Source organism: Physeter macrocephalus, chromosome 8 (genome assembly GCF_002837175.3).
Source record: "Physeter macrocephalus isolate SW-GA chromosome 8, ASM283717v5, whole genome shotgun sequence".
Classification (NCBI taxonomy): Eukaryota; Metazoa; Chordata; class Mammalia; order Artiodactyla; family Physeteridae; genus Physeter; species Physeter macrocephalus.
This window is the reverse complement of record NC_041221.1, coordinates 131,345,734-131,373,687: the sequence shown is the minus strand read 5'-3', so window position 1 is coordinate 131,373,687 and position 27,954 is coordinate 131,345,734. Positions and strand designations below refer to the sequence as shown.

General features: G+C 36.4%; 1 protein-coding gene across 3 annotated transcripts in view; it reads right to left on the bottom strand.

Moving 5' to 3' along the window:
- Positions 1-24,720, bottom strand: part of DDX46 (DEAD-box helicase 46) — a 56,015-nt gene extending 31,295 nt beyond the window's left edge. For all 3 annotated transcript variants that reach the window (XR_008618124.1, XM_007107058.4, XM_055086770.1), the window contains exons 1-13: positions 24,514-24,720; positions 22,109-22,297; positions 20,406-20,549; positions 16,979-17,075; positions 14,499-14,664; positions 12,908-13,059; positions 11,760-11,873; positions 10,272-10,437; positions 9,435-9,555; positions 8,690-8,865; positions 7,632-7,753; positions 6,205-6,283; positions 4,317-4,399 (exon numbers count right to left, since the gene is read on the bottom strand). Coding sequence is in view for 2 of the 3 variants with exons in the window: in XM_007107058.4 (XP_007107120.1) it covers positions 4,317-4,399; positions 6,205-6,283; positions 7,632-7,753; positions 8,690-8,865; positions 9,435-9,555; positions 10,272-10,437; positions 11,760-11,873; positions 12,908-13,059; positions 14,499-14,664; positions 16,979-17,075; positions 20,406-20,549; positions 22,109-22,297; positions 24,514-24,530 (1,626 nt within the window). In the remaining variant the exon portion in view is untranslated. The remainder of the gene's footprint in view (positions 1-4,316; positions 4,400-6,204; positions 6,284-7,631; positions 7,754-8,689; positions 8,866-9,434; positions 9,556-10,271; positions 10,438-11,759; positions 11,874-12,907; positions 13,060-14,498; positions 14,665-16,978; positions 17,076-20,405; positions 20,550-22,108; positions 22,298-24,513) is intronic.
- Between the last annotated feature and the right edge of the window lie 3,234 nt (positions 24,721-27,954).

Genomic DNA, 27,954 nt, shown 5'->3' with positions numbered 1-27,954 from the left:
ACTGTGCTAGGACCTCCAGCGAAGTGTTGAGTGAGTGTTCACTACTTAATTTTTTCTTATGTTAAAAGCTTCAACGTTGCACCATTAGGTGTAAGGTTTGCTATACGCTTATTCTGGTAGCTCCCTACTAGTCCTAGTGTGCTGAATTTTTAAACCATCAGTGAAATTTTACCAAATGCTTTTCTACATTATTTGAGATAATAGTATGGTTTTTCCCTCTATTCTGGTAACAGGGTAGATTACATTACTTGATTTTTCTAATGTTAAACCAGACTTGCATCCAAAAGATACTAACTTCGATATGATTATCTATTTTAAACATTGTTATATTTGGTTCCTTAATATATTTTTTAGGGGTTTTGCACCATTGTACATAAAACTGTAACATAACGTTTGATTTCTGTATCAATATTATATTGGCCTATAAAATGGAATAGCTACTATGGAAAAGTTTGACAGTTTCTTAGAAAGTTAAACATAAATTACCATACAATCAGGAATTCTACTCTTAGGTAATCTATTCAAAATATACGAATAAGTATGTCCATACAAAGACTTGTATACAAATGTTCCTAGCAGCATTATTCCTAATCATGGAAATAATCCAAATGTTCATCACCTGGCTAATGGAGAAACAAAATATGACATATATTCATATGACGGAATATTAATTACTCAGCAATTAAAGGAATAAAGTACTGACAAATGCTAGGACACGAATGAAGCTCAAACACATATGATAAGTGAAATAAATACAAGCTAGATGTATACTGTATGATTCTCCACCCCCTCCACCCCCCACAGCACGGCTTGCAGGATCTTAGTTCCCTGACCAGGGACTGAACCCGGACTACAGCAGTGAAAGCACTGAGTCCTAACCACTGGACCACTAGGGAACTCCCTGTATGATTCCATTTATATGAAATGTCCAGAAAAGGCAAATCTTTTAAGACAGAAAGCAAATTACTGGCTGCTTCGGGCTGAGGTGGAAACAGGAAATGAATGCAGACAGGCACAAGACATTTTTCTGGTGAAAGAAATCTAAAACTGAATTGTGGTGATGTCTGAACAAACGTGTATGTGTACTAAAACCCATTTTACTACACACTTTAATAAAGTGAGTTCTATGGTATATAATTAGACCTTAACAGAGCTCTTTTAAAAGTAAAAGATTATAATGACCTTATAAATTGATGAGTATTCCCTCTTTTTTATACTTTGAAATAAAGTATGATTAGGAACATAAGTATTTACTCCTTGAATGTCTGGTACAACTTGCTAGTAAAAAATAGTCAGGAACTGGTGTTTTCCTTGTAGGAAAATTAAAAGTTGATTTCTTTAACAAATGTAAGACTATTTTAGTGTTCTTGAATCTGTTTAACCTAAAGCTTTCAAATGTACTGGCAAACACAGAAAAAAAAAAAGCAAGAAGGGAGAAAGAGACTATGCAAGGAGATGAAAATTTCAAAAAACTATCAATATCCAGGGAAACTTCAGAAATTTCTGTATCTATGAGACAAGAACAGGATGCCATTTAAAATAAAAATTCAGAGAAAAGAAAAGAACATTTAGAAATTAAAACTATGAAAGCAGAATTTTAAAATTCAACAGAAAGGTTGAAAGCTTAGAGTTTAGGAAATCTCCTAGTACGGCAAAATGATAGAGATGCAAAATACTTAAGAAAAATTAAGAAAATTAAAGGATGAGTCCAAAAGGTCCAACATTCAAATAATAAGAGTTCCAGGGCTTCCCCAGTGATGCAGTGGTTAGGAATCCGCCTGCCAATGCAGGGGACACGGGTTCGGGCCCTGGTCCGGGAGGATCCCACATGCCACAGAGCAACTAAGCCCATGTGCCACGGCTGCTGAGTGTGCACTCTGGAGCCCGCAAGCAACAACTACTGAAGCCCGCGTGCCTGGAGCCCGTGCTCTGCAACAAGAGAAGCCACCGCAATGAAGAGTAGTCCCCGCTCGCCGCAACTAGAGAAAGCCCGCACGTAGCAACGACGGCCCAACGCAGCCAAAAAAAAAAATAAATAAAACAATTTAAAAAAAAAAAAAAGAGTTCCAGAAAACAAAGAGAAGGAAATTATCAAAAAGTAATTCAAGAAAATTTCTCAAAAGGGAAGGATTTGAGTTTCTAACGGAAAGAACCCACCAAGTAGTCAGGACACTAGTTGAATAAAACAAGCCTAAATGACATAGAACATTAGGATAAAGATCCAAAAAGTTTCAAGACAAAAAGTACAAATTAAATACAATAGGTTAATAACTGAGTAATATTGAATTTCTCAAGAAAACCAATGGAGGGACTTCCCTGGTGGTCCAGTGGCTAAGACTCCACACTCCAATGCAGCAGGCCCAGGTTCAATCCCTGGTCAGGGAACTAGATCCCACATGCCACAACTAAAGATCCTGTATGCCGAAACTAAGACCCAGTGAAGCCAAATAAATAAATAAATAAATAAATATTTTTTTAAAAAGAAAAGAAAAGAAAGAAAAAGAAGAAAGAAAACCAATGGAGACAAAAAGAAATTCTGAGGGAAAATAATTCTCACCTCTTATCTGGCTAAATGTCAAATAAATGTGAGGGTAGACCAAAGACTTTCCAGACATGCAAAGACTCAAAGAATGTACCTCCAAGCACTACTGAAAAAGCAGTCCATAAACAAAGGAATGTACCAAGAAAAAGCCATGAGATCAATTTCTGGTTAAAAATGAAAGATTGAACACATGCACCTTTTATTTTTTTCTTTTTTCACATGCATCTATTTTTACACCCTCCAGAATGACAAAACATTATAGAAAGGAGAATTTTAAAAATTCACAGTGACATGACTCAAAACAAAAGCAACTAATTAGGACAGAGTTTTGGTGAGGGGGCATGAAAATGTTCTGATATTGGATAGTGGTGATGGTTGCAAAGTTCCAGGAATATGATAAAAACCACTGAACTGACTGGGAAAGGGCACCTAGCTCCATATTCCACCTGACTTCTTCAACTCGCTCTACTCTTTCTACAAATGGACCTGCTGTCTCTACTAGAACACATAGATAAAAAGCATATTCAATATCTCCCTCCTACAAAGTAACCTGTTTAATCTCCCCAAAATGCTTATCCAGTCCTTTTTCACATTACGCTCAGATCAAGCTCCCTATAGCTTCCCCACTATCCCAGTCCTACTTGTTCGGACCCAAAGGATAAATTTAATGCTTCTTTCATGTGATAGACTTTATTCAAAGAGTTAAAGGATGCTACCAAATCCCCTACTTCAAGCTAAATATTCCTCATTCCTTTAACTGTTTCTCACACGGCTCAAGTGTTACCATAGTCCTGTTTATTCTTATATGCTCCTCTGTATCTCATTTAGAATGTGGTCCCTAAACCTAAACACAATACATGCACTATCATATGACAGGTAATACATTTTTGGAGAATACATGAATAAATGGAAAAGAATGAACACTTTAACCATATCTCTTTCCAATATTCCATTTCTATTACTACAATTTGTGATTTAAAAGCATTTTTTTTGGCATCCATAGCATACTGACTACTCATACAGCTCCTCTTGCTAAGAAAAATTTCTACTGCCTTTTTAAAAAATTAATTAATTAATTAATTAATTATTGACTGGTTGATTGATTGATTGCTGCGCCGGGTCTTAGTTGTGGCATGCCGGCTCTTAGTTGCAGCATGCATGCGGGATCTAGTTCCCCAACCAGGGATCGAAACTGGGCACCATGCATTGGAAGCATGGAGTCTTACCCACTGGACCACCAGGGAAGTCCCTCTACCACCTTTTAACATGTTTTTCTTTAGGCTTTTTTTTTTTTTTTATAGCCTTTAGGCTTTTATCACTAAAATTTTGTATTGAAGGAAACTGCACATATGAAGAATATAAAATCTAAGCTAGACAAATGCTTTGGGCCTTAGTTTTTACATTTGGAGAATGTAAACAACCTGTGCTATCTAGATCATGAGGTAGTGAAAAGCATGAATTAAAGCAATTTATTTGGAAGTACAATGAAAACTATAAAATACGAAAGCTTAAGTGTCTATTAGGACTCCACTTCTAATTTTACCAATTATGGTTTTAGACGGCTTAGGAAAGCCTACACAAATACCTCCTGAACAAGTTTAGTGAAGAATCCAAAACATAAATATCTACTTCAATTCCCTATGTCCTCAATCCACTGCATCACCACACAACAGAAATGTATGTGAGAATTTCAGAAATCATACAAATATTTCATGCTCATGGCAGTTACAAGGTTTAGTTTATAGTTCAAAACACTAAGGAATTTAATAAATACCTGTGGTTCAAAACCCATGTCAAACATTCTGTCTGCTTCATCTAAAACAACATAAGTCACTCTTCGAAGATTTGTAACCCGACCTAACATGAGGAAAAAAAATAAAGACAAAAAGAAAACTAAAAATCAGTCACAATTCATTTTATGACTACCAAAATCTTTAAAAAACTGTAAAGGGAACTAAAATGCCTGACTTAACCAGAGGGGAGAGTTAGGTATCTTTAAACAGTGAAAAGAAATTTTGGTTTACAATATCTTAATCTACTGGCAAATACTTTCTGACAATGGGTATATGAGGCCCTTTATTTTGTCAAACTCGTCTCTTGCATACCATCATAGGGCCTGAAGAACCTGTAAAATTCAGAAAACAGCCCTCTCCAAAACACATCATAAAACTAAGACTGAGATGGAGCATCGAGCCACATCAGCCATTATCTGACAGCATCACCTAGGAAAAAACATATTAGAGATTACAGCGTATGTGTGGAAAGCAAGTTCCAGTGCTAACTACTTCAGACGCAGAAAATCTTTCTTTACAATACTTTATGTAGTACATAACCTACTTATATACAGTTAGAAGCTTCTAACGGGCATGTCAAAACAAATAAGCTATTCAATATCACTAGGTAACTAACATATTACACAAAAATTTTAAAAATCAATGTATTACATAGATACATTTTTCTATACAAAGATACAAATCCTATTTTACACAGTGCTCCCACTGGTTTAAATAAATGCAACTGGCTTCTTAGCCAGAAAAAATTAAATACACAGACAGGAAACCCTTTCTAAAGGATTAACACAAGCATTTCTATCAATTGTTGATTCAATCACCTGGCAAAAACATGTATAAAACAGTTATTAAATATAAACCAAAAGGACAGATAAAGGGAAAAGATAAAATTAATCAAGATGAATTTCAGGAGGAGACAATCAATGCAGCATTGAGAAAAAACAAGGAATTATTTCATCAGCATTCAACCCAAAACTTTTCATATGCTATACAAGCACAATGACTTATCAATACCAATGTCACTTTACCAACTTCATGTAGAATTAGAATTAAGTGCACACAGAAATCCAAGCAAAATGCTATTAGAAACATGCATTACTCAAAGTTTTAAATACTCTACGATATATATATACTGAATACTACAATGGAAACCTTTGAAAGCATTTTCTTCAAAAAACAGAAATGTGCCAAAATAAATGCTTCCTAATATTTAAGTATTCCATACTAACATGTGCAGCCCCAATTAGTTTTGCAAGATTGGGAACAGCATTAAATTACCTACCTTTGATGGTTTAAGTCTCGGAAGCCCAGTTCTATAAATCTTGAAGGGCCTTTCTCCACAGAAGTTAAATAATGTCAACAGTTTAGTAACAGTTTTGATAGGGAATAATTTAACAAAGCACAATATTTCAGCTAAAAACATGCACATTTACAAAAGATAAATTTTCTTGAAGCTGCAAGATCTTAACTTATCTAGTATTGTAAGAAAGTACTAGCTCCTACGGAGAAAATGTCTAAATTGTACAATTTAAAAAAAATAGTCCCCCACCCTTTTAAAAGCAAAGCTAGGCCAAAATTGAATTAAGAATCCACGTTAAGTGCTAAAAAAAAAAAAAAAAAAAAAAAACAGATGGAGTAGTTGTGAAAAAAAATTTTTAATTAAATTGCAAAAATATTATGAATACTTGCAACAAAAGCTTGTTACAATACAAATTTCAAGATATTACAGCTTCAAGAAGAAATGTAGAAACCCTTTGGTGGTTTCTTGTTTCTCGTATCTGCTTTAACAAAAATGTACAGAATTCAAAAAGGAGAAATGAGCACAAAAAAACAAACAAAAACAACAAAAAAACCCCAACACCCCTGACTTACCACTGTTAGCTGCTAACATGTCAATCATTCGACCAGGTGTGCAAACAATAATTTCAGCACCTCTTTTCAGCTCAGCAATCTAATAAGAAAAGATGAAATTTTATAGTGTATTTATCACTAATTCTTCTTTACAGACTTGAAAATACTGACTGAGGTCCTTGCAGAGCTCCATAAGGTAAGACAGCCAGGTCTGATTAGAAGACACCAAAGCCTCCTGCTTAATTCTTTGGAATGCTGGCGCACTACTAAAGGAATAGGAAGCAGCAGAAAGACCACATGATGCTGTAACTTTGAAATCAATGAAAACCAGAGGTTTTTACCAATTTTAATTTGACACGACTCCACAAAACTAAGAAAAAAATATGAGAGAGCAATAAATAAAGAAATTTGATAGATCAATGTTTTTCAAATTGAGATTTGTTTCCATTAGTGAATCACAAAATCAGTAAGTCACAACCTGCGTTTTAAAAATGAAATAGAATGGAAAACATCAGTCTTTGTTAGACATCATAAAACTTTGTTTGACCTCCATATAAATATGCATGCATGTACCAGCTTATTTTGTGACTGTATTTACTATAGGCTATGGCCAAAAAAACTGACACAGATAAACTTAGAAAACTAAGTTCAAGTGTTTAAAATAGCATTGGGATAACAAAAGCAAATATTCCCAAGATGTGTCTAAAATCTGAGAAGACAAGTCCTCAGAAAGGGTTTTGGGGTTAAATATGTTCAGAAAATGCCACTTAATTTACCCCGTTTTTTTCTAGCATCACAATATACATTAGCTTATTAACAACTAAGAAGTCTTGCAGGAAAGAAAATTTTAACTTTGCATAGTCCAACATTTCCAAAATTTATTTGACCACAGAACCCAGTATTTTTCCTTCTTCTAGTTAAAGCAAAATATCTGATGACTAGCATTTTTTAGAAGACACATGGAGAAATGCCAATCTAAAGAGAGTGAATGAAGGTATGTTTAAATAATTCTCACTAAAATCATTTAAGAATGCAGATGAAACCCTGATATTAATACATCCCACTCAAAACCATCTTTTAAAGATGTCATTTAGATTAGAGAAAATAAATGTTGGTCCAGGAATCATAGACCTAGATTCTAGGACAAACTTTTACTAAGCTGAAGACTCTGGTCAACTTAACCTTTCTGAACATCTGTAAAATGGAGAAAATAATCTGCTTCCTTGAGTGGGGAAAGACAAGCACCGGAAAGCTAAGATATGAAAATGACTCAAAAATTCTAAAATATAACTTTAACATAATTCATTCTTACTATTATTTTCACACCTCATTTTAAAGATTTTAGAAGCAATCAATACAGAAAACACTAAAGCAAAAAATCACTTTTACATCATTGTCATTCAATTTTTAAAAAGATTGGAAAAACTGAATGTTCCTTTTATAACTACCTGCTCACTGATTCCTGTTCCTCCATAAACACAGACCACTCTAAGGCCCAAGGTCTTCGAAAACTTCTTACATTCTTTAGTAATTTGTAAAGCCAGTTCTCGAGTTGGAGTCATGATGACAGCTGAAAAGATAAATATGTCAAAAGCCTAACCACCAAAATTCTTGAGAGGCTAAGCTTTATAGTGTTAAAATTAACCTCTGCAATCAAGTTCAGATCTTAGTCTAATTTTTGTTCTCATTTGTTTTATGCACCTTTGAAAATCCTATTTCAAAAGTTTTGTAACAGCAGAGATTGTGGTGAAGGATAATTTTAAGAAGATTTTAAGAACATGCTATAGGAAGATAAGTGAGAGTTAAATACCTTACTCAACCATCAGGAAAATACTTGGTTGAAAAGAATGCAAATCATTCTCAACTGCAAATCACAGAGCAAAGATAATCAAGTGACTCACTGTGCTGAAGAGCCATGCCGTGGCTTCCGGAAACAACCTTGGTCTGAGGGGCACAGACAGAGGAGAAATATACTGTGCCCTCTGTTGCCAAGAGAGGAGTTGAACAACTTTCCAAAACCCTACTCAAATTTGGAGAAGCGATCTCTGCCAAATGAATCAAGAAAACTGAATCTAAAGACCTAAACCTGAATGAAATGTTGGCACTACAGCCTTTTAAGGCCAAAAAAAAAAAAGAAAAGAAAAATACACTTCCCTACCATCTTCTATGTTGAGTTTATAGATCCACTGATATGGGCTAAGAACAAACCTCAACATAAATAAACAGATAGATGCACGAGGAGTCTACCTGCCGAGTCAGAGTTTAAAAACTGAGCTGTGCCAGGAGAGGCTGTTTTTGTACTTCTGAGATGTCACTCCAGAGCTCTGAAGATTCTCACTCCACCTGCTGGTAAGGGGAAATCAGCCCCAAAGTGCCAAATTTATAAAGGAAATGTACATAAAGACATCTTTATTGTTATAATTAACATTACAAAGCATCAGGTCTTTCTGATTAACTGACAACAAAGTTGTTAATTGAAAAAACAGTTTAATGAAAGGAATTGTACCTATTGGCCCCTCTCCTTCTTCTAAGGACCTCTGATCCATGATGTGTCTAAACATGGGCAACAGGAAGGCAATGGTCTTTCCACTTCCTGTCTTGGCAATACCAATCAAATCTCGTCCAGACATTATAGCAGGAATCGCCTGGGTTTGGATTGGCGTAGGCTTTTCATAACCATGCCTTAAAAAGCAAACCAAAGGAAGACAAGGTAAGAACTGTGATTTCTGGGTCCCTCAAACTGTAAAAGTTTTCCAAAATGTATATCCATACAATTAAAAGGAATGAAGTACTGAGACATTCTACATCATGGATGATGTAGAAATATTTGAAAATACTACGCTAATTAAAAGAAGCCAGTCACAAAAGACTAAATTAGTATGATCTTATTTATATGAAATGTCCAGAATAGAAAAATCTATAAAAATAGTAGATGAGAGGTTGCCTAATGTGGAGGAGAAAGGAGAAACTGACTACTAATGGATCCAGGCCTCTTTTGGGGATAATGAAAATATTCTAAAATTAGATTATGGTAATGACTGCACAACTCCATAAATATACTAAAAATCATCAAATTGTAAACTTAAAGGGTAAATTTTATGGTATGTAAATTATATCTCAATAAAGCTGTTTAAGAAAAAATAATCAAGTTTTTCCATTAGAGTAAAAATGTAAGCAAAGGAATTATTTGTGTAAAGGGCTATTTTTAGTAGCAAGATATTGAAAAATGTGGACAACCACTGAACACTTACTTTTTGAGAGAATTTAAGATCTTCATAGAAATCCCACACTGAACCCAAGATTTAATTGGTTTGGGGCAACCTTTTCCCTTGACAGTAATGCCCTCCATTTCCAACCGAAATACATTCACCTCTACAAAACAAAATCCAGATTAAAAACTCTTAAATATTGTTCTATTAGTGCCTTCTACTTTTCAATGAGGCATGGTAATATTAAGAATTTTCAATTCTTTTCTAGTGCTCCTGAAGATAATTCCATAGAAAAGCTACATGACAAAGCAATGAACAGCTCAGAGAGACAACTAAAGTGATTACTGTTACAACCAATTAGGAACAAAAGAAACACTCCAATTTCTACAATTTGGCTTTTATTTTGACTTAAATTGTACCAGCAATAAAAGAACAATGATTGACAAGTAATACAACCACTTGTTCTTTAAGCAAGGGTTGCCCAGATTACCCTTATTCTATCAATATCACACAGATTCACATTGGTTCCTAACTCTCAAATATCAGAAAAGGTTAACAATATTTTATTTGCTAACTTCACATGAAGAGTATTTTCAATGCTAAAAATCTCAACTACATGAGCCCAACTAATTTTTACTCATTTTTTTAAATGTTTCCAAAAACACACTAATTCCTCACTGCTCCAAATCTTTGCAGATGTTGTCCTACTCTCTAGAATGACTTCTCGCCTCCTAGTTCCCTCTTATTTCTCCAGGTAAGCCAGGCAAATTCCTCCTACTCATGCATCAACTCACAGGCCTATTAACATTCCTCCCAGACAAGGTGAAGTGTACTCCCTCTGTTCCCACAATAACCAATAAATGAATAAAAAAATTCTACCCTCTTGAGACATTTTTGCCAGTTCTGGAACTTCAACATAAAAGTTTTTTCTGAATTGTTCATATTCAATTTTTCCATGATCCACTGGTTCTAGAAGCTTTCTCTGCTTTGTCTGATAACCTGTAAGGGCAGTCTGAAGATCAACTTCTTCCTCCTCTGAAGAATACTATAATTAAAAAAGAAAAATTAAGAGCTAAATCCATTACTACTTTCTCCTATGGGAAGAAATATTCCTAGTTTTAAAGACCCTCCTCTCCTAGAAAATATTCTTTGGCTTTTACTTTATTTTCTGAATTTTCCAACTTAGTTTATTTTTTTCTTTGCCCTTATAGAAAGCTATAATAACAATATAAAGCTAAAATAAAAAAATAATTTTAACATGGCTTTAATAAAGTTTTCCTATAGTTTTCTCTATATAAATCTTTACAATGAGTGCTAATAGGAAAAAAATTTAATTTATTCTGTCACTTCATTTCTTCTCTCCCTATTCTATGTCTGGGATGAGCTGATGAGGGACAAGGGGGAATCAAAAAGTGGGCATACACTCGTGCAGCAACACGCATGAACCTAGAGAATATCATACTATGTGAATTTAGTCAGACAGAGAAAGATAAATATTATATGAGATCACTTATACACAGAATCTAAAAAATAATACAAATGAATTTATTTGCAAAACAGAAACAGACTCACAGACACAGAAAACAAACTTAGGGCTATCAAAAGGGAAAGGGGAAGGGGAGGGATAAATTAGGAGTATGGGATTAACAGACACAAACTGCTATACATAAAATAAACAACAAGGGTTCACTGTATAGCACAGGGAACTATATGTAATATCATGTAATAACCTAAAATGGAAAAGAATCTAAAAAAATACATATATATATACACATGTGTGTATATATATTGCTGTATACCTGAAACTAACACTGTATTATAAATCAACTATACTTCAATTAAAAAAAAAAAAGTGGGCATACAGCAAGAGGTCAAAGATGTTAGACTGTTCTACCAATTTGAATATGCGGCTACAACACTGTTGAGAATAGCAAGAATTTCTCCTAAGAGTAACTGAAAAGCACACTTCCATCAATGCTTTCTTATAAATACTTCTAGGACAGTATCGCGAACAAAGTCAAAAATTAATGAAGGGGGCTTCCCTGGTGGCGCAGAGGTTGAGAGTCCATCTGCCAATGCAGGGGACACGGGTTCAAGCCCTGGTCCGGGAGGATCCCACATGCCGCAGAGCAACTAAGCCCATGTGCCACAACTACTGAGCCTGTGCTCCAGAGCCTGCAAGCCACAACTCCTGAGGCCTGGGCGCCTAGAGCCCGTGCTCTGCAGCAAGAGAAGCCACTGCAATGAGAGGCCCGTGTACCACAGCGGGGAGTAGCCCCCACTCACCGCAACTGGAGAAGGCCCGCGCACAGCAACGAAGACCCAACACAGCCATAAATAAATAAATAAAAATTAATGAAGAATTACCTCCATGGCATCCTGGTCATTCTCCATTAGCTCACCTTTCTTCTTATCAGAATCTACGACTGCTTTTTTGGTTGTGACAACAGTGACAACTTTTGTGACTGTTGGCCCAGACTTCTAAAAAAAGAATATAAAACATTGTAAAGTTGAAACACAAATTATACACCAAATGAGACACAATGATAACTGTCACAACTTATAATTTGAATTAACTTAGTTGTTAGTGACAACCTAATGAAAAAAACAAAAAGTAGCCTGCTTTCTCCTTAATGACTTGCTTGAATTTAAAAATGTAGGTACTTCCCTGGTGGTCCAGTGGTTAAGAATCCACCTTCCAATGCAGGGGATGTGGGTTTGATCCCTGGTCGGGGAACTAAGATCCCACATGCCGCAACTACTGAGCCCACGCGCCACAACTAGAGAAGCCCACACACCGCAATGAAGATCCTGCATGCCACAACTAAGACCCGACGCAACCAAATAAATATTTTTTAAAACTTAAAAAAAAAAAAAGTAATACAATTGCATTATATTTTGTTACACATTAATACATACGTAATACAGTATATAATATATAATTTTATATAATATTATATAATTTATTTTAAAAATACTACTAAATGGTACTTTTCACTCATTCAACAAGCCAAATACTATTCTGGGACCTTAGGATAAATCAATAAACAAGACAGGTACAGTAAAGATCACTGCTCTTGGGAAGTTTTTAGAAGAAGGAACAAACAATAAACACAACAAAAAATTAATTTATATAATTTTTCAAAAGGTAATAAATGCTATTAAGAAAAAGAAAAACTAGAGTAAAGAGGATCAGGAGTATAAAAGATGGGAGTGATGGAGAAGGACCTATTCAGGGCTTATTGAAGAGGACCTACTGAGAAGGCAGTAAGTAAGAAAAAGTACTAAACAAAGATGATGGTAGTAGTTAACAGTGACTTCTAAAAGAACATTTGCAGTTAAAATTCACTAGTATCTCTACTATTTAGAAAAGTATTGACACTTCTGAGACGGGGAAGGAAACAAAATCATTAACTTTATAAAGCCATGCATGTCAGTAGTAGGTCAATGCAACAATGAATTCAAGTTACCCAGTTAGGAATGTAAATCTTTAAAAATAGAAGAAAATTCCATACCTTTTCATTTCCCCCACCACCTTTCACACTTCTCATATTAAACTTTTTTACTTCCTCTTTCACTTCTTCCATGTAGGCATCTAATGGATCTAACTCCTCACCCTCCATTTCATTTCCTTCCTTTTCAGCCTCGGCAGGATCATCTTCATCATCTAAAATATTAGAATACACTTTCTTTGAATCTGTGTTTCAAAAGGAAATACTTCACAATGAGACCACACAACCCCCATTAAAGCCTTTTCTCTTACTACCCAAACACCTTCCTTACCAATTAACCCAGGCACAACGCAGTTCAAATACTCACACTGGCAAGGTTTTAAAGCCAGCAGGTATTAGTTTTGAATAATACTAATAATAAAAGAAATAAATTATAAATTATTAAACTGAAAAGAGGAAGAAAGACTAATATGTCTAAAAAATGGATCTCCGGTATTGTTTTACAACTACACTAGCAGCAGAACTCTGTCTGCTAAAATGGTATGTTTATTTCTTGCAATTATCTTTCTTTAAATCACACAAAGAAAAAATAATAGCACATTCTTAATTAAAGACAATCTAAAGTTTTTTATGTAACTAAGTTATCATCACCACTTAAAGGTATAATCCATTCATCTATTTAGTTCAACTTTCACAGAAAATGAAAAATTCACAGGAATTTCCACAGAAAATGGAGCAAAATTCCCTTTTCCTATAATACCTCACACTCTTCCACTTTACTAAAATCTTCAATATCAGATGTGGAGGGGAAATATTTCTCTAATTTATGAAAAACCAGAGGGACTTGAAAACATGCCCTTAACTTACCCTCATTACTAACATTTGAAGTAAAAAATTAAAGAGCTATTTACTGACTATGCCCATAAGCACCTAACTCTCCACTATAAGGTAAAATCAGTGATCCTTACTGAACACTAGTATACAATTTAAAATTTAATGCAAACATTAAAAGGGGCATTTAAAAATCTCAAAATGAACCTAGTGATTCCACTTTTAGGTATATACCCAAAAGAACTGAAAGTTGGGACTCAATCAGATACTTGCACACCAATTCTCATAGAAGCATTATTCACAATACCCAAAAGATGGAAACTTATATATGCAGCAACAGATGAATAGGTAAACAAAATGCAGCATATATGTACAATGTAATACCATCCAGCCTTAAACAAGAAGGAAATTCTGATACATGCTACAACATGAATGAAACTTGAAGACACTTTGCTAAGTGAAATAAGCCAGACACAAAAAGACAAATATTGTATGATTCCACTTATATGAGGTACCTAAAACAGGCAATTCACAGAATCAGAAAGTGGATTAGAAGTTACCAGAAATGGGGGGGAGGGGGACAGGATGGAGAATTATTGTTGAATGAGGTACAGAATTTTTGTTTAGTTCTGGAAATGGACAGTGGTGATGGCTGCACAACACTGTGAATGTGCTTAATTGTCACTGAATTGTACACTTAAAAACGGTTAAAATTGTAAACATTATGTATATTTTTCCACAATAAAAATGGCTTATTACTCATAATTCTAGAATAGTCTACATGAATTGTTATATAGTCTATTAGTCTAACAAATCAATATACCATCATCATCTTCTAAACTCCATTTTTTCCCTTGTTTCATCTCTTCAATTTCCTTTTTCAGTTCCCCTATGTTTTCCATGGCCTTTTTACGTTGCTCTTCCCGCCATTTCTCTACCCTTTCTTTTCGCTTTCTCATTTCTTCTTCTAGCTTATTCTGGTCAAAGTTCTTGGGAGAAAAAAAAGAGAAATAGAGAGAGGGAAATAAGGATCAACAATTTTACTCCAAGTGACATTCCAGATAACTTCTCCAAAGTATAAAAAAAGGAAAAATAGATGTACACAAAACTCCTAAATTTAGACCAGATTTAGATCACACATCTTTTAAATATATTCAGGAATAAATTAGCAAAATGAAATCACAATAAAAAGCATCTTCAACTAAGAAAGTAGACAGACTTCAAACACCATAAATTAATCTCATTTTAGTTACAAGCAATATGCACACATGAATTCAATTTCTCCAAGTGGAAACTAAATGAACTAGCAAGCAAAGTTCCCTAGTTATTAGTTATTCTCAACTTTAAATCCTCCAAACTCCTCCAAGATTGCCTCCATGAAAAGCAATTTTCTATTACAAATTACTGAGTAAATGAAAGCTATTTATCAACATGATTAAGAAGTTTTGATCTTTTAGCCTTTAGGTCTAGGTTTCCTAGGAACAGCCATTCTAAAGCCTGTATCAAGATTATTAATAATACTCTTAAAAGGAGAGAGCAAATCATTTGCACAGTCATAATCAGGGACTTAAAGATTAAGCATTATAGAAATCAAAATTTTAGACACGCTACCTTACAGGTAGGTATGGAAATACACATGTATAAAAGTCAAAGAAAATATTAATAAATTATAATGATGATGGCATTTTGGGCACCTGGGATTACAGAGAATTATTTCTGACTTTCCAACTATTTTACAATATGGTTATATCATGTTTGTATTTTTAAAATAAGTTTCTTTCTTAAACAAACAGCTTTGCTCCTGAATTTATATCCTTTATAAATTTATCCTTTATAAATCCTTTATAATAATTCCATCCTCTCTGAAAATGAGCCCCAGAAAGCTTATGTGTTTTTCTCAAGATCACCGACTCATTCAAGACTAGTAGAAACTAGATCAGAAACCAGACTCCCAGACTTCTTGTGTTATATCTTTTCTTAGATACACTGCTCAGAAAGCAGGTCCCTTAAAAAAAAAACACTAAACAAATAGAACTCAAAAAAAAAAAGAAAAACAAGTGAAGCTATAATATATTCTAAAACGGGCAAAAGATATGACTAGGCATTCAAAGAAAAGTGCAAATAGTAAATAAACTTAAAATACCTTATTTAATTATTAGTTTACATTATATTCATAGCATTTAAAAATATTTACTCATAGTTAAAGATATGCAACTCAAAATAACAAGAAACCAATTACACTGGCAAAAATTAAATTTTGAAATACCCATGTTAGCAAGAATGTGAAGAAACAGACATTTTCATATGTCTAAAATCCTAAAACTTATACAACTTTTTTGGAGAGCAATTTGATACTATTCATCAAAATGTTAAATGTATACAGACAGCCCTCTGTGCCTGTGAGATCACATCCTCAGAATTCAACAAACTGTGGATCAGAAGTATTCAGGAAAAAAAATTCCAGAAAGTTCCAAAAATCAAAACGAATTTGCCCCATGCTGGCAACTGTTCACATAGCATTTACATTATGTTTACAACTATTCACACAGCATTTACGTCATATTAGGTATCATAAGTACTCTAGAGATGACAATGTATGCGGGGAGGATATGCGTAAGTTATACTACATCATTTTATATAAGGGACTTGAACATCAGAAGATTTTGGTATCTGCAGGGATCCTGTAACCAATCCCCCTAGGATACTGAAGGAAAGCTATATATATATATACCCATTGACAAAATCATTTATTTTACTGATACCAATTTACCCTATACTATATTCACAAAACACATGTGTACAAGGATTAATATACCACTGTTTATAACTACAGACTGGAGACAGCCTAAATATCCATCTACCTTTTTTCAACAAAACACTATGCAGGCATTACAAACAACAAGCTCTACCTCTGTATGCACCTACAGAAAGATATCCAATATTTAACAAATGAAAACAGAAAGGCATTCTACTTCTTAAGTTAGATAGTTCGTATACAGCTATTTATTACTCTTAAGACCTTATATATTGATAAAATAATTCATAATTTAAAAGTGACAAAAAGCAAGGCACAGAATAGTGCATATAGTATGATCATATTTTGCACATAAAATTAGATAATTTGTATAGATATGCAACTTTTTTCTGAAAAATTTTCTCATGGGACAACTATAATTTTACCTGTTTATTTCACAAATCCATTATCATTTACTTAAAAATAAAACACACAGCATTAAAAAACAAGAATTTGTCACTATAGAAACAAATTTGATATTATACGATTACTTATGTTAGTAAACATACACCAGCATCCTTTTCTTTTTCATCCTCTTTGTCATCTTTGTCTTTTTTCTTCTCTTTAGAACTTTCCCCACTATCTGTTTTCTCTTTGGACCTAGACCTACCAAAAAAGAGAGAGAGAGGGACATCATCTACTTGTTTTTGGAAACGTTAATTTTAGAATACTTAGACTTGTATTTTACTTTTTATGTAAGAAATAAACTTCCAAGGGTCAACTGAATTTTTATATACGATTAATAAACACTTTGGAAATAAAATGAAGAATTAATCCCATGACACTAACTGCAAATATTATTAGATATCTGGAAATTGACCAAAGGAAAATTGGACACAGCATATAAAAATAATTACAAAATTTAAATAACAAAGTTAAAATTTAACAAATGGAGAAATACACGAAGACACTAATAGTCTACAAGCCAATTGATATATGTAATAATATTTAAAATCCCAACAGGCTTGCATTTTGACCCTACTTAGGGCATCTAATAATGAATAAAATCCCATAATTGTAATCAAATTAGTTGACCTTTTTCCCTCCTTTATGATTGGTGCTTTTTAAAGCATCTTAGAAATTTTTCCAACTTTGATGAAGATACTCAAGAGGTAAAGAAGATATTCTCTAGTACAAACTCCTAAAAAGTTTATAGCTTTGCCATCTAATTTGGTTTTTAATCTCTTTGGAAATGCTTTTTGCACACAGAATGAGGTAGCCAGTCCTATTTTATTAAAGGATAGCAAATGTCCCTAACACCATTTATTGGAAAAACTTTTTCCTACTATTTACAATGTCACCACTGTCATTTATCAAATGACCTTATATGCGTGGATCTGATTCTGAGTTCTTTATATGGTTCCAGTGATCTACTTGTCTATCCTTACAATAAAGCAACACTCTTCATTTCTATAACTTTATGACAAGTCTTGATACCTGGTAGTCCAAGCCCTCATAACTTGTGCTTCAAAAGTGTTTATGCCCTTTGCATTCCTAATTTTATAATCAGTTTATCAAATACTTTTCTATTCATGTCTGCTAAGAACTTTTAAACATCAATGTATGTTGAAGTTAATAAGATGCTTTTCCTGAATCTACTTAGATAACCAAGACTTTTCTACTTGAATCTTATTAATGTAGAGGATCATACTGATTGATTTTCCAATGTTAAACCAACCTTCCATTCCTGGAATAAATCCAACTAGTTTATGATTGTATTATCTTTTTTATATACTGTTAAAAACAGCATGCTAGGGCTTCCCTGGTGGCACAGTGGTTGAGAGTCCGCCTGCCGATGCAGGGGACGCGGGTTCGTGCCCCGGTCCGGGAAGATCCCACATGCCACGGAGCGGCTGGGCCCGTGAGCCATGGCCACTGGGCCTGCGCGTCCGGAGCCTGTGCTCCGCAACGGGAGAGGCCACAGCAGTGAGAGGCCCGTGTACCGCAAAAAAAAAAAAAAAAAAACCAGCATGCTAATCTTTTATGTTTAGACTGAGTATAGCCTATAATCTTCCTTTTTCACACTGCCCTTGTCAGGTTTTCCTCAATCATCTTATTAATTTTCTTCATTTTATGAATGTTTCTTCTTTCTTAAGTCTTTGTTCCTCCAAAGTATCATTACAGAGTAAAGACAAACCAGAGTAATATATCTGCCCCTCACATAAATGATAAAAACAACTATCCAGAATATTTAAAAACAAAAACCCCCTATAAATCAATTTTTTTTTTTTTTTTTTTGCGGTACACGGGCCTCTCACTGTTGTGGCCTCTCCCATTGCAGAGCACAGGCTCCGGACGCACAGGCTCAGTGGCCATGGCTCACGGGCCTAGCCACTCCGCGGCATGTGGGATCTTCCCAGACTGGGGCACGAATCCGTGTCCCCTGCATCGGCAGGCGGACTCTCAACCACTGCACCACCAGGGAAGCCCTATAAATCAATTTTTAACAACAGAAACAACCCAATAGGAAAATGAGCAAAACATTTAAACATGTACTTTAGAAAAGAGGAAATCTGAATGACCAAGAAACACATGAAAGTGTTCAACTTCATTAGTAATCAAGGAAATGCAAATTAAAACCACAATGATATTGCTATTACATGTCTAACAAATAAACAAAAATTAAAAGGACTGACAATACCTAATACTGGCAAGCGTATGGAGGGATACAATTCTCATATACTGCTGGAAGTATAATTAGTACAAACTCCTTGGAAAGCATTTTGGATTACTTAGTTAAAATGAAGCTATGTTTATTCTATGACCATGTAACTTCACTCCTAGATATATACCCAAGGGAAACTCATACACATGTATACTAGGATATATATACAAATATGTTCATAATAGCCCCAAAGTTAAAACAACCCAAACATCCATCTCAGTAGAATGGGTAAATAAATAGTGGTATATTTATACCACAGAATAGTGTTCAGCAATAAAAATAAACTACTGTTATGAGCAACACAGATAACTCTCAAGGTTGAGCAAAAACACAAAAGAAGACAAGACTCATTCATGTAAAGTTAAAAAACATATAAATCTACACTATTCTTTTTCCAGTTATACACACAGGGGGTATAACTATAAGGAAACAATTAGGACACAAATTACTAGCACAAAAGTCAGGAGTGATTTTATATAGGGAAGGAGGGAGCTGGGTTAGAGAAGGCACATGGAGGGCTTCCAGGGGTACTGAAAATGTTCTATTTCTTGACTTTGGTGGTGGTTACATGGATCTTGCTTTATAATTATTTAATAAGCTGCATGTTTATATTTCCCTCATTTCTCTGAATTTTTATTTTAAAATTTAAAATAATCCCAATGGGCATTACTACACTGATCTTGACAAAGTAAAATTTATAAAGTAAAATAAATGACATGGCAAAAATCCTCATTAAGTAATACGGAGAAAACAGAACAAATCCATACATCCCATGACACCACTTTAGAAACAATAATAGGCAAAGAACAAACCACTAACAAGAGAAACAAAAAGAGTAAACGTATTATGTCTAATAGACATAAATAATATCTCAAAATTGAATGGTACTAACATCTTAAGGAAACAGGTACATTTAACTTACAGAAGCAAAGTTCACCCATTATGAATAGCAATTCAGCAATACACACCATGAGTAAAAAAGTTATTTGTCAATCAACATCGGAAATGCCAAGAAAGGAATTTCAAAGGAAAAAACATAGTTCCCACAAAGATGTATATAAAATGCATTTCTGACCATTAATAGCAGATTAAATAAAAAAACAATGCATTATGAGTGTTAAAACTAATAGAATCTAGCATTTTCTAAAAGCATTACAAGCTTTATAACCTATTGAAATAATTCAGCTAACAGCTCATGGCAGCAGCCAAATTCACTATTTATAAAGATTTTTTTTAAAAACTATAGGGAAGGGAGTCAGTTCCCAACCTACCTATTCTCAGCTTTCTTGCTTTTATTGCCAGGACTGGAGGATCGGGATCTCCGGCCCCGGCTTCTACTCCTCGAACGTCTCCTGTCTCGACTTCGAGATCTTCTTCGCTCTCGACTTCGATCTCTCTCTCTACTTCTGGAGCGCCTGAAAGGGGACACTTTATTTATTCTATGACCAAGTGGAACGTCTACTTCAGACCATGGTTCTGCCTCATGTTGAAAGAAGCTCCTTAATTATTACCATTATTAAAGACAGATTTCAATTAACTATCAAATCAGCTAAACAGGGAACAAGTAAAGCCAGTCCTTACAAGTGGTCAATGAAATAAATGATACTAATTTCAAAGTGATGTTTGTGGAAAAACAGAGGAAATATGTAACAAGAGCTGTTTGAAATTTATGACCTATAGCAGAAAATCTAAATTTCAAACACAGCCGAAACCTAAGTATAAGGATGGGCAGAATGGGGCTATGGAAAGATCACAGATATGAAAATTAGGAGACAAGAATTTCTACCCTGGTACTACTAATTAGTGACATACATACGGCAGATCAACTCTCTGGGTCTCTGTTTCCTCATCTGTAAAATATGGAGACGTCACCAAATAATCTCAAAATCCTTCCTGCTCTAAAATCTTGTGATTCTTTCACACCAAAAAGTCAAAGACCAAATCTTAAATGACCAATTTCACTTAACAAGTACTTGACTGAATTGTATGAAACTGTTCCTGGTACCACATAATATAAAATTGAATAAGTTAGCATTATCCACATTGTTATGGGTCAGTACTTTCCCTAAGTACCAGGTGACACTTTTGCAATCTCTCCTTCCAATGCCTGAAAAAGATAAAGTCAAAGTTCTTTCTGTGATCAGTTCACAGCACGTGTATAACCTTGTCTTCTTTCCCATTTTAATGAGAAACTTTATTAGAAATCTTTTTTTGGTGTGGGGAAGATTATTTTTATTTAGAGACTGTTTCCTACCTCCAGAAAAGTTATGGCTGCTTGGGTGGTACCATGGAATATTTAATCAAGTTTAAAAAAATTAGGATGTTCTTTGGTTAAATCTTAAAAAGTTCTTTAAAATAGTTTCAAACAGAGTATGGAGATGGCTCTGCCCTGCTTCCTTCTCCTGTCAGCTCTAGTGGTTGCTCTGAACACAGGTGTCAGCTTTCTTGGGACAGGATTAGACTAGAACCCCCCTGATAGCATATTACCTTAGCTTTTACTTCACTGTTTGAAAATGACAGTGGAAAGGGAAAAAAAAAAAAATACTGTTTGAAAGTTTTTGTTCTAGGCAAATCACTTCTGTACCTAATCAAACAAGCTGGGGTTAGAACCCCCCTGATAGCATATTACCTTAGCTTTTACTGCACTGTTTGAAAATGACAGTGGAAAGGGAAAAAAAAAAAATACTGTTTGAAAGTTTTTGTTCTAGGCAAATCACTTCTGTACCTAATCAAACAAGCTGGGGTTAAAGCAGAGGGCCTGCCTTTTACTTCACTGTTTGAAAATGACAGTGGAAAGGGAAAAAAAAAAAAATACTGTTTGAAAGTTTTTGTTCTAGGCAAATCACTTCTGTACCTAATCAAACAAGCTGGGGTTAAAGCAGAGGGCCTGCAAAGGGGCCAGAATTTTTGAAGAAACCTGATTTAGCTGAGAAGGTCCAATTTATCAAGAGTCCTGTGGAGATTAATGTCTTACCTCAGACGCTTCCTGTCTCTTGACCGAGATCTTCTTTTATCCCTGCTACGAGACCTCTCTCTCCTTCTATCTCTATCCCTGCTTCTAGACCTTCTGTCATCTCCACGTTTACTTCTTTTGTCTGAGGGTGAGCGACTTCTAGATCGACTTCCAGAGCGTCCCCGTGATGCTGATCGCTTCCGATAGTGGCTAGATTATTAAGTTAAAGATTAAGCTTAGCAAACACAGCTTCTATTACATTTTATTATTTTCTAAAAAAAAATCTCAGCAGATAAATTAAACACTGAAAGGACTTCTTATACGTAAACTTTTTTAAAATTAAGGGGAAAGAATAAACTCTTCTGCTACAGCACACTGTCCTGAAAAAGAAGGAAGGACAGTAAGCCAAAGAGACCAAGTTCCTGCCTTTGGGCCTCAAGCAGCTTGCATTCTGGTAAAGGAAGAGAGGACTGGCAAGTAAAGAAATAAGTATACAATATGTATTTGGTGTTACGTTGAAAAACAGATGAAAGTAAAGGGAAAAAGAGAGACAGTGGGAGGCAGGAAGTTTGCTCCTTTACACCAAGTGATTAGAGAAGGTCTCACTAATAAAGTGCCATTTCAGAGGTTTGAAGGAAGTAAAGGAAGGAACCATGGAGATATGTGAGGGAGAAACTTTGCAGGCAAAAGGCACAGTAAGTGCAAAGACCCTGAAGACGAACCTTGATTGGTTTGTTTAAGGAACAGCAAGGAACCAGATGTAGCTGGAGTTGAATGAGTGAGAGAAAGCGTCATGAGATTAGGTCAGAGGTACAGCATGGTAGCCAAATGTGGAGAGCCTTATAGGCCATTATAAGGACTTTCTCTTTTACTTTGAGAAAATATGAGAAGCTATTGGAAGATTTTAAGCAGAGGAGTGACATAACCTCCCTACTATTTTTAAAGCATTACTCTGGCTGCTGAGGGGAGAACAAACCAAAGAAAGGCAAGGACGGAAGCAGGGAAAACAGGTAGAATGCTACAGCAATCGTCCAAGTAAGAGACAGCGTTGGCTTGGATCAGAATGTTACATGTAGAGTTGTTGAGGAGTGTCAAAATCTGGATATTTTAATGACTAATTAAATGTCAAGCGCAACAGCAAATCTAGTACACAAGCCAGGAAAGGCAGAGAAGTGGGGGAGAAGGCCGAAGAGGTGGAAAGGACCTTCTTGGGAAGGGCCCTGAAGGCTGTGCTGAAGAGTCTCACTTCATCTTGGAAGCAGTAAGAACCAACAGACATGAAAGCAAGAAAATGACATAATCTTACGTTAATTTCAGAAGTGTCACTCTGGCTGCAGTGCGGAATCAACTGGGAGAGCAAGATCGGAGGAAGGTAACTTGAGGCAGGTGTAGCAGTCTGAGTAATAAATGATTAGGGCCTGAATTAAGTCAGGGAGAGCAGGAATGGTGACAGGGTGCAGTATCTAACTGGATGTAGGCAGCAAGAGAGAAGAATCAGTCAAATAAATATCATTTCCAGGTTTCTGGTCTGGGTGGCCAGATGAACAGCAATGCTTTCACAGAGATTTAAAAGACCTTTACACGAATTTTCTGTAGTTATGGAAATACTCTTTACCCAGGTGATGTTTACACGGTTCATATATGAGCTAAGTTTCACCAACCTCTATCCTTAAGCGTTGACCATTTCCCTGAATATTAATTGTACCTCAGTAAACTACTATTACTTACTTATTATCTATATCCTATATATAAATGACCTTTCAATCACAGCTAAACATTAAGCAAATACGCACATTTAAGATTAAAATCTCAAGGTCCCAAACCAGGTAACAATCTGAAATGTTGAAGAGATATCAGAGTTCTAATAAGTTCCCAGTTCTCAGTTTAAAAAGGATAAAAAACACATAACAAATAAATTTAAAATCTATGTGCGAAATAAATGCCCAGGCAACAAGCATTTATTGTAGCCCAAAACAAACCTAGTCACGTAGCATTGTAGGCGATGTAAAAATGTTTGGCCACACGCTCCTTTCAATTAAGAAAATACCACACGCGCACAAAAAACTAAAGTAGAGAGCGACAGGGGCCAAAGAAATGTTGCAAACGCGAAGTGGTGAGAAATTCAACTGGGATCGCTATTGACTAAGACGATCCGGGTAAGCTCCGCGGAAATGGCGGGATGTAGTTGACGTCCCGAAGGTGTGTTCCCGCTCCAAGGGCTCGAACCGGCCGATGGCCGTGCAAGGGAACCCTGTGCCCGCCGCCGACCCAAGCACACCCACTGCCTCAGCCGAGGTCCCCCAGCCCCTCTAGTAGTCGCGGGCAGCGCTGGCCGCACGCGGGGCCGCACCGGGCCAGGCCCGGCCCCGCGGCCACCTCGACTCCCGCCTGAGGAAAGGACTCGCCCGCCCAGCGCGCCTGCTCACCGTGACTCCCGGCCCATGCCGCAGGCCGCGGGAAAGCGGCGCCCTTCGGGACCACGCGCAGGAGAACCGGACAAAGTAGGAGGCCGCACAGCCCCCAGCACGCCGGGCGAGGAGCAGCACTAACAAGCTGCAGCAGCCAGAGCGGCAGCGACCATCCGAACGCGGCCAACGAAAACAGGACGTGCTGGCGCCAGCGGCAGGAGGAAGGAAAAAGCGTGCCGGAAGCAGCTATCGCTCCACAGCGCCCCCTCTCGGTTGGAGGCCGCACAGTGCCGGCTGCGCCTAAAGAGGTTGCCTCGGCCGGGTTTTCCCTGCACAGCCGCGGGAGCTCCCGCGCCTTGGTGCGCTGGAGGGTGGTGCCTCAGCCATGCAAGCCCTGGGAGGGTCTTTCCTACAGCGGGCACTGAAACGCCATAAGCAACCCCGAGCTGTCCCAGGAAGTGTACTGACATCTAAGGGATGCTACAAACATCTCCATTCACTCTCATCATTTCTACATGCATTCATTTAAACATATTGTTACGTGTCAGGCATGTTCTACCTTCCAACGAGCTTTCAATCTCGTGGCAGATATAGGCATTAACAAAAACACAAGCAGATGTAATATATCAGAAAAGAGATTCTACCATAGGAAAGGGGTTCAGAAAAAGAGTTCCCTAAGGAAGTGACCTTTGAGGTATGATTTGAAGACTGAGTAGGCGTTAACTTGGTGAAGAGGACGAAGAGCTAAAAATACGTTACACAAGATTATGGTTCTCAACATTGCCTGCGCTTGGGAAATACACATATAATAAAATAAAAAAACATACACGGATGCGTGTGTCCCATTCTGGTACTCTGATTTGATTGGTCTGGAGTGCTTCCAGTGCACTGGGAATTTTAAAGCTTCCCAGGTGATTCTGAAGTACAGTCCGGTCAAGGCGAGGAACGACTCGCCTAGTGGAACTTAACGCTGCAATGTTGAGTTGTTTTAGCAGAAAGCTGTAAAGGAGTTGGGGACGGGCTCTCACTTACTTTACGTGCCTCTGTACTATTTTACGTTCTTACAATAAGAATGATAGAAAAGTTCCATATTTTGACTGTGGCAGTCATTGCATGGATGTTTGTCAAGATTCATTGAACTGTATGCTTTTATTGTTATTTTTTTTGGCCGTGCCCCACAACCTGCGGGATCTTGGCTCCCCAACCCGGGGCCCCTGCAGTGGAAGCATGGAGTCCTAACCACTGGACGGCCAGTGAGTTCCCTAACTGTATGCTTTAAATTGGTGTGTTTTATTGTATGTAAATCTTACCTCGATAAATTTGAATTTTTAAAAAATGAAACAAACGAGTTTAAGACTCTAAGACTGGCTTCTTCTCTTCCTCTGTGATTTATTGCCCACCTGTGGCTGCAGGGCAGACCATGCCAAGGGTAAGGAAGGCCTGAGCCAATATATGACAGAATGGACACCAATGAGGGTCAGATATGAGAGCCATTGTAAATTGCTTGTATGTGGGCTGAAGGTAAGGAGTGTGCAGACACTGACAAGTGGTCAGATTCTGGATGTATTCCACAGGCAGCTTTCCAAACACTAATTGATAAAATGGATGTGAACTGCAAGGGTAAGAGAGGAATAAAGATGACTCCCAGGTTTTGAACAGAGCTACTCTGGATTGTGGTGAATTTGTGGAGATGAAAAAGGCCTGGGTGCAGCAAATTTGGTGGGAAAAGGAGAGAAAATCAGTGTTTCTGCCTACTAGATATCCAGGAGATAATGGCTGAAAGGAAATATATGATTCTGGAGTTCAAAGGAGAAATAGAGATTGGAGAGATAAGGGTCATAAGCACTTTATAGAATGTATAATACAGATCTTCCTCAACTTAGGATGGGATTACATCCTGATAAACCCATCGTAAGTTTAAAATACTGCAAGCGGAAAATGCATTTTAATATACCTAACCTACCCATCATAACTTAGCCTAGCCTACCTTAAACGTGTCAGAACGCACACATTAGCCTGCAGTTGGGTAGAATCTTCTAACACAAAGCCTATTTTATAATAAAGTGTTGAATATCTCATGTAATTTATCGAATACTATACTGAAAGTGAAAAGCAGAACGGTTTTAAGTGGATCATCATGGACTGGGATCTGCAGCTCTCTGCACCATGGACTGGGAGCTGCAGCTCTCTGCCACTGCCCAGCATCACTAGAGAGTATCATACTGGAGATGGCTAGCCCAGGAAGAGATCAAAATTCGAAATTCAAAGCACGGTTTCTAACAAATGTGTCACTCTGACACCACCATAAAGTCAAAAAATTGTAAGTCAAACCACTCTAACTCAGGGACTTTCTGTATATGGTATTTGAAGCCAAGGAACTGGATGAGGCCATGCAAACATTGATATAGCTGGAACAGATTTTTTTAAATCACTTACTCAAATTTCTTGATTTTAAGAGAGAATACTGAGACATGGGAAACAAATTTAATCCCAGATCACTAATCTTCTTGGAATCTAGACTGGAACCAGAACCCAGGCATCTGATACCCAGGCCAGAGCTCTTTCCAAGATACTTCATTTCTAACTCCTTTTTTTAAAATAGTTTTATTTTCTTTTTAAATATTCATTTATTTAGTGGCTGCCCCAGGTCTTTAGTTGCAGCATGCAGGATCTTCAGTTGCAGCATGGATGCAGGATCTAGTTCCCTGACCAGGGATCAAACCCTGGCCCCCAACACTGAGAGTGCAGAGTCTTAACCACTGGACCACCAGGGAAGTACCTCTAACTCCCTTTTAAGAGAACATATTCACGTGACAATTCTAACTGGCTTTTTGTGCCCACAGCATATTTACAGTAAGTTCACAGCATTTCTATGTCCTTGAAGAAACTACTTTTATCTATTAGCAGAGGTGAAAGAAGTAATTATAGTCTACTATGTCTGCAATACATCACTTATTTAGCAAACTGCCCTGGCTTCCAAAGCAGATTTTTATTCTAACTAACCTAGTTCTGAATCTCATAACCCTCTTGCTGTTTTTAACACCAACTGTGTGTACACACATCCGTTTATACAGCTAATAAGACTAAAAATCTACTGGTCAAAGATGTCACCTCTCAACAACCATCCTTTGTTGTTGTGGTGGTTTTTTTTGGCTGCACCTCACAGCATGAGAAACTTCCCAGACCAGGGAAAGAACCCACGCCCCCCGCAGTGGAAGCGCAGAGTCTTAACCACTGGACCACCAGGGAAGTCCTCAACAACCATCCTTGTCAATCTAGTTTTAACTCATAAACATTTCAAATCCCTGAAATTTCGAAGTAAAAAAAATTCTTAATTATTCCAAACACTAATAAACCTGCATTTCCATTTGATATTATTCAACATGCTTAAGCAAATACTCATGTCTTCTCTTTGAAATAAATTTGATAATGACCTACAATTACTAAACCTTTGCATGT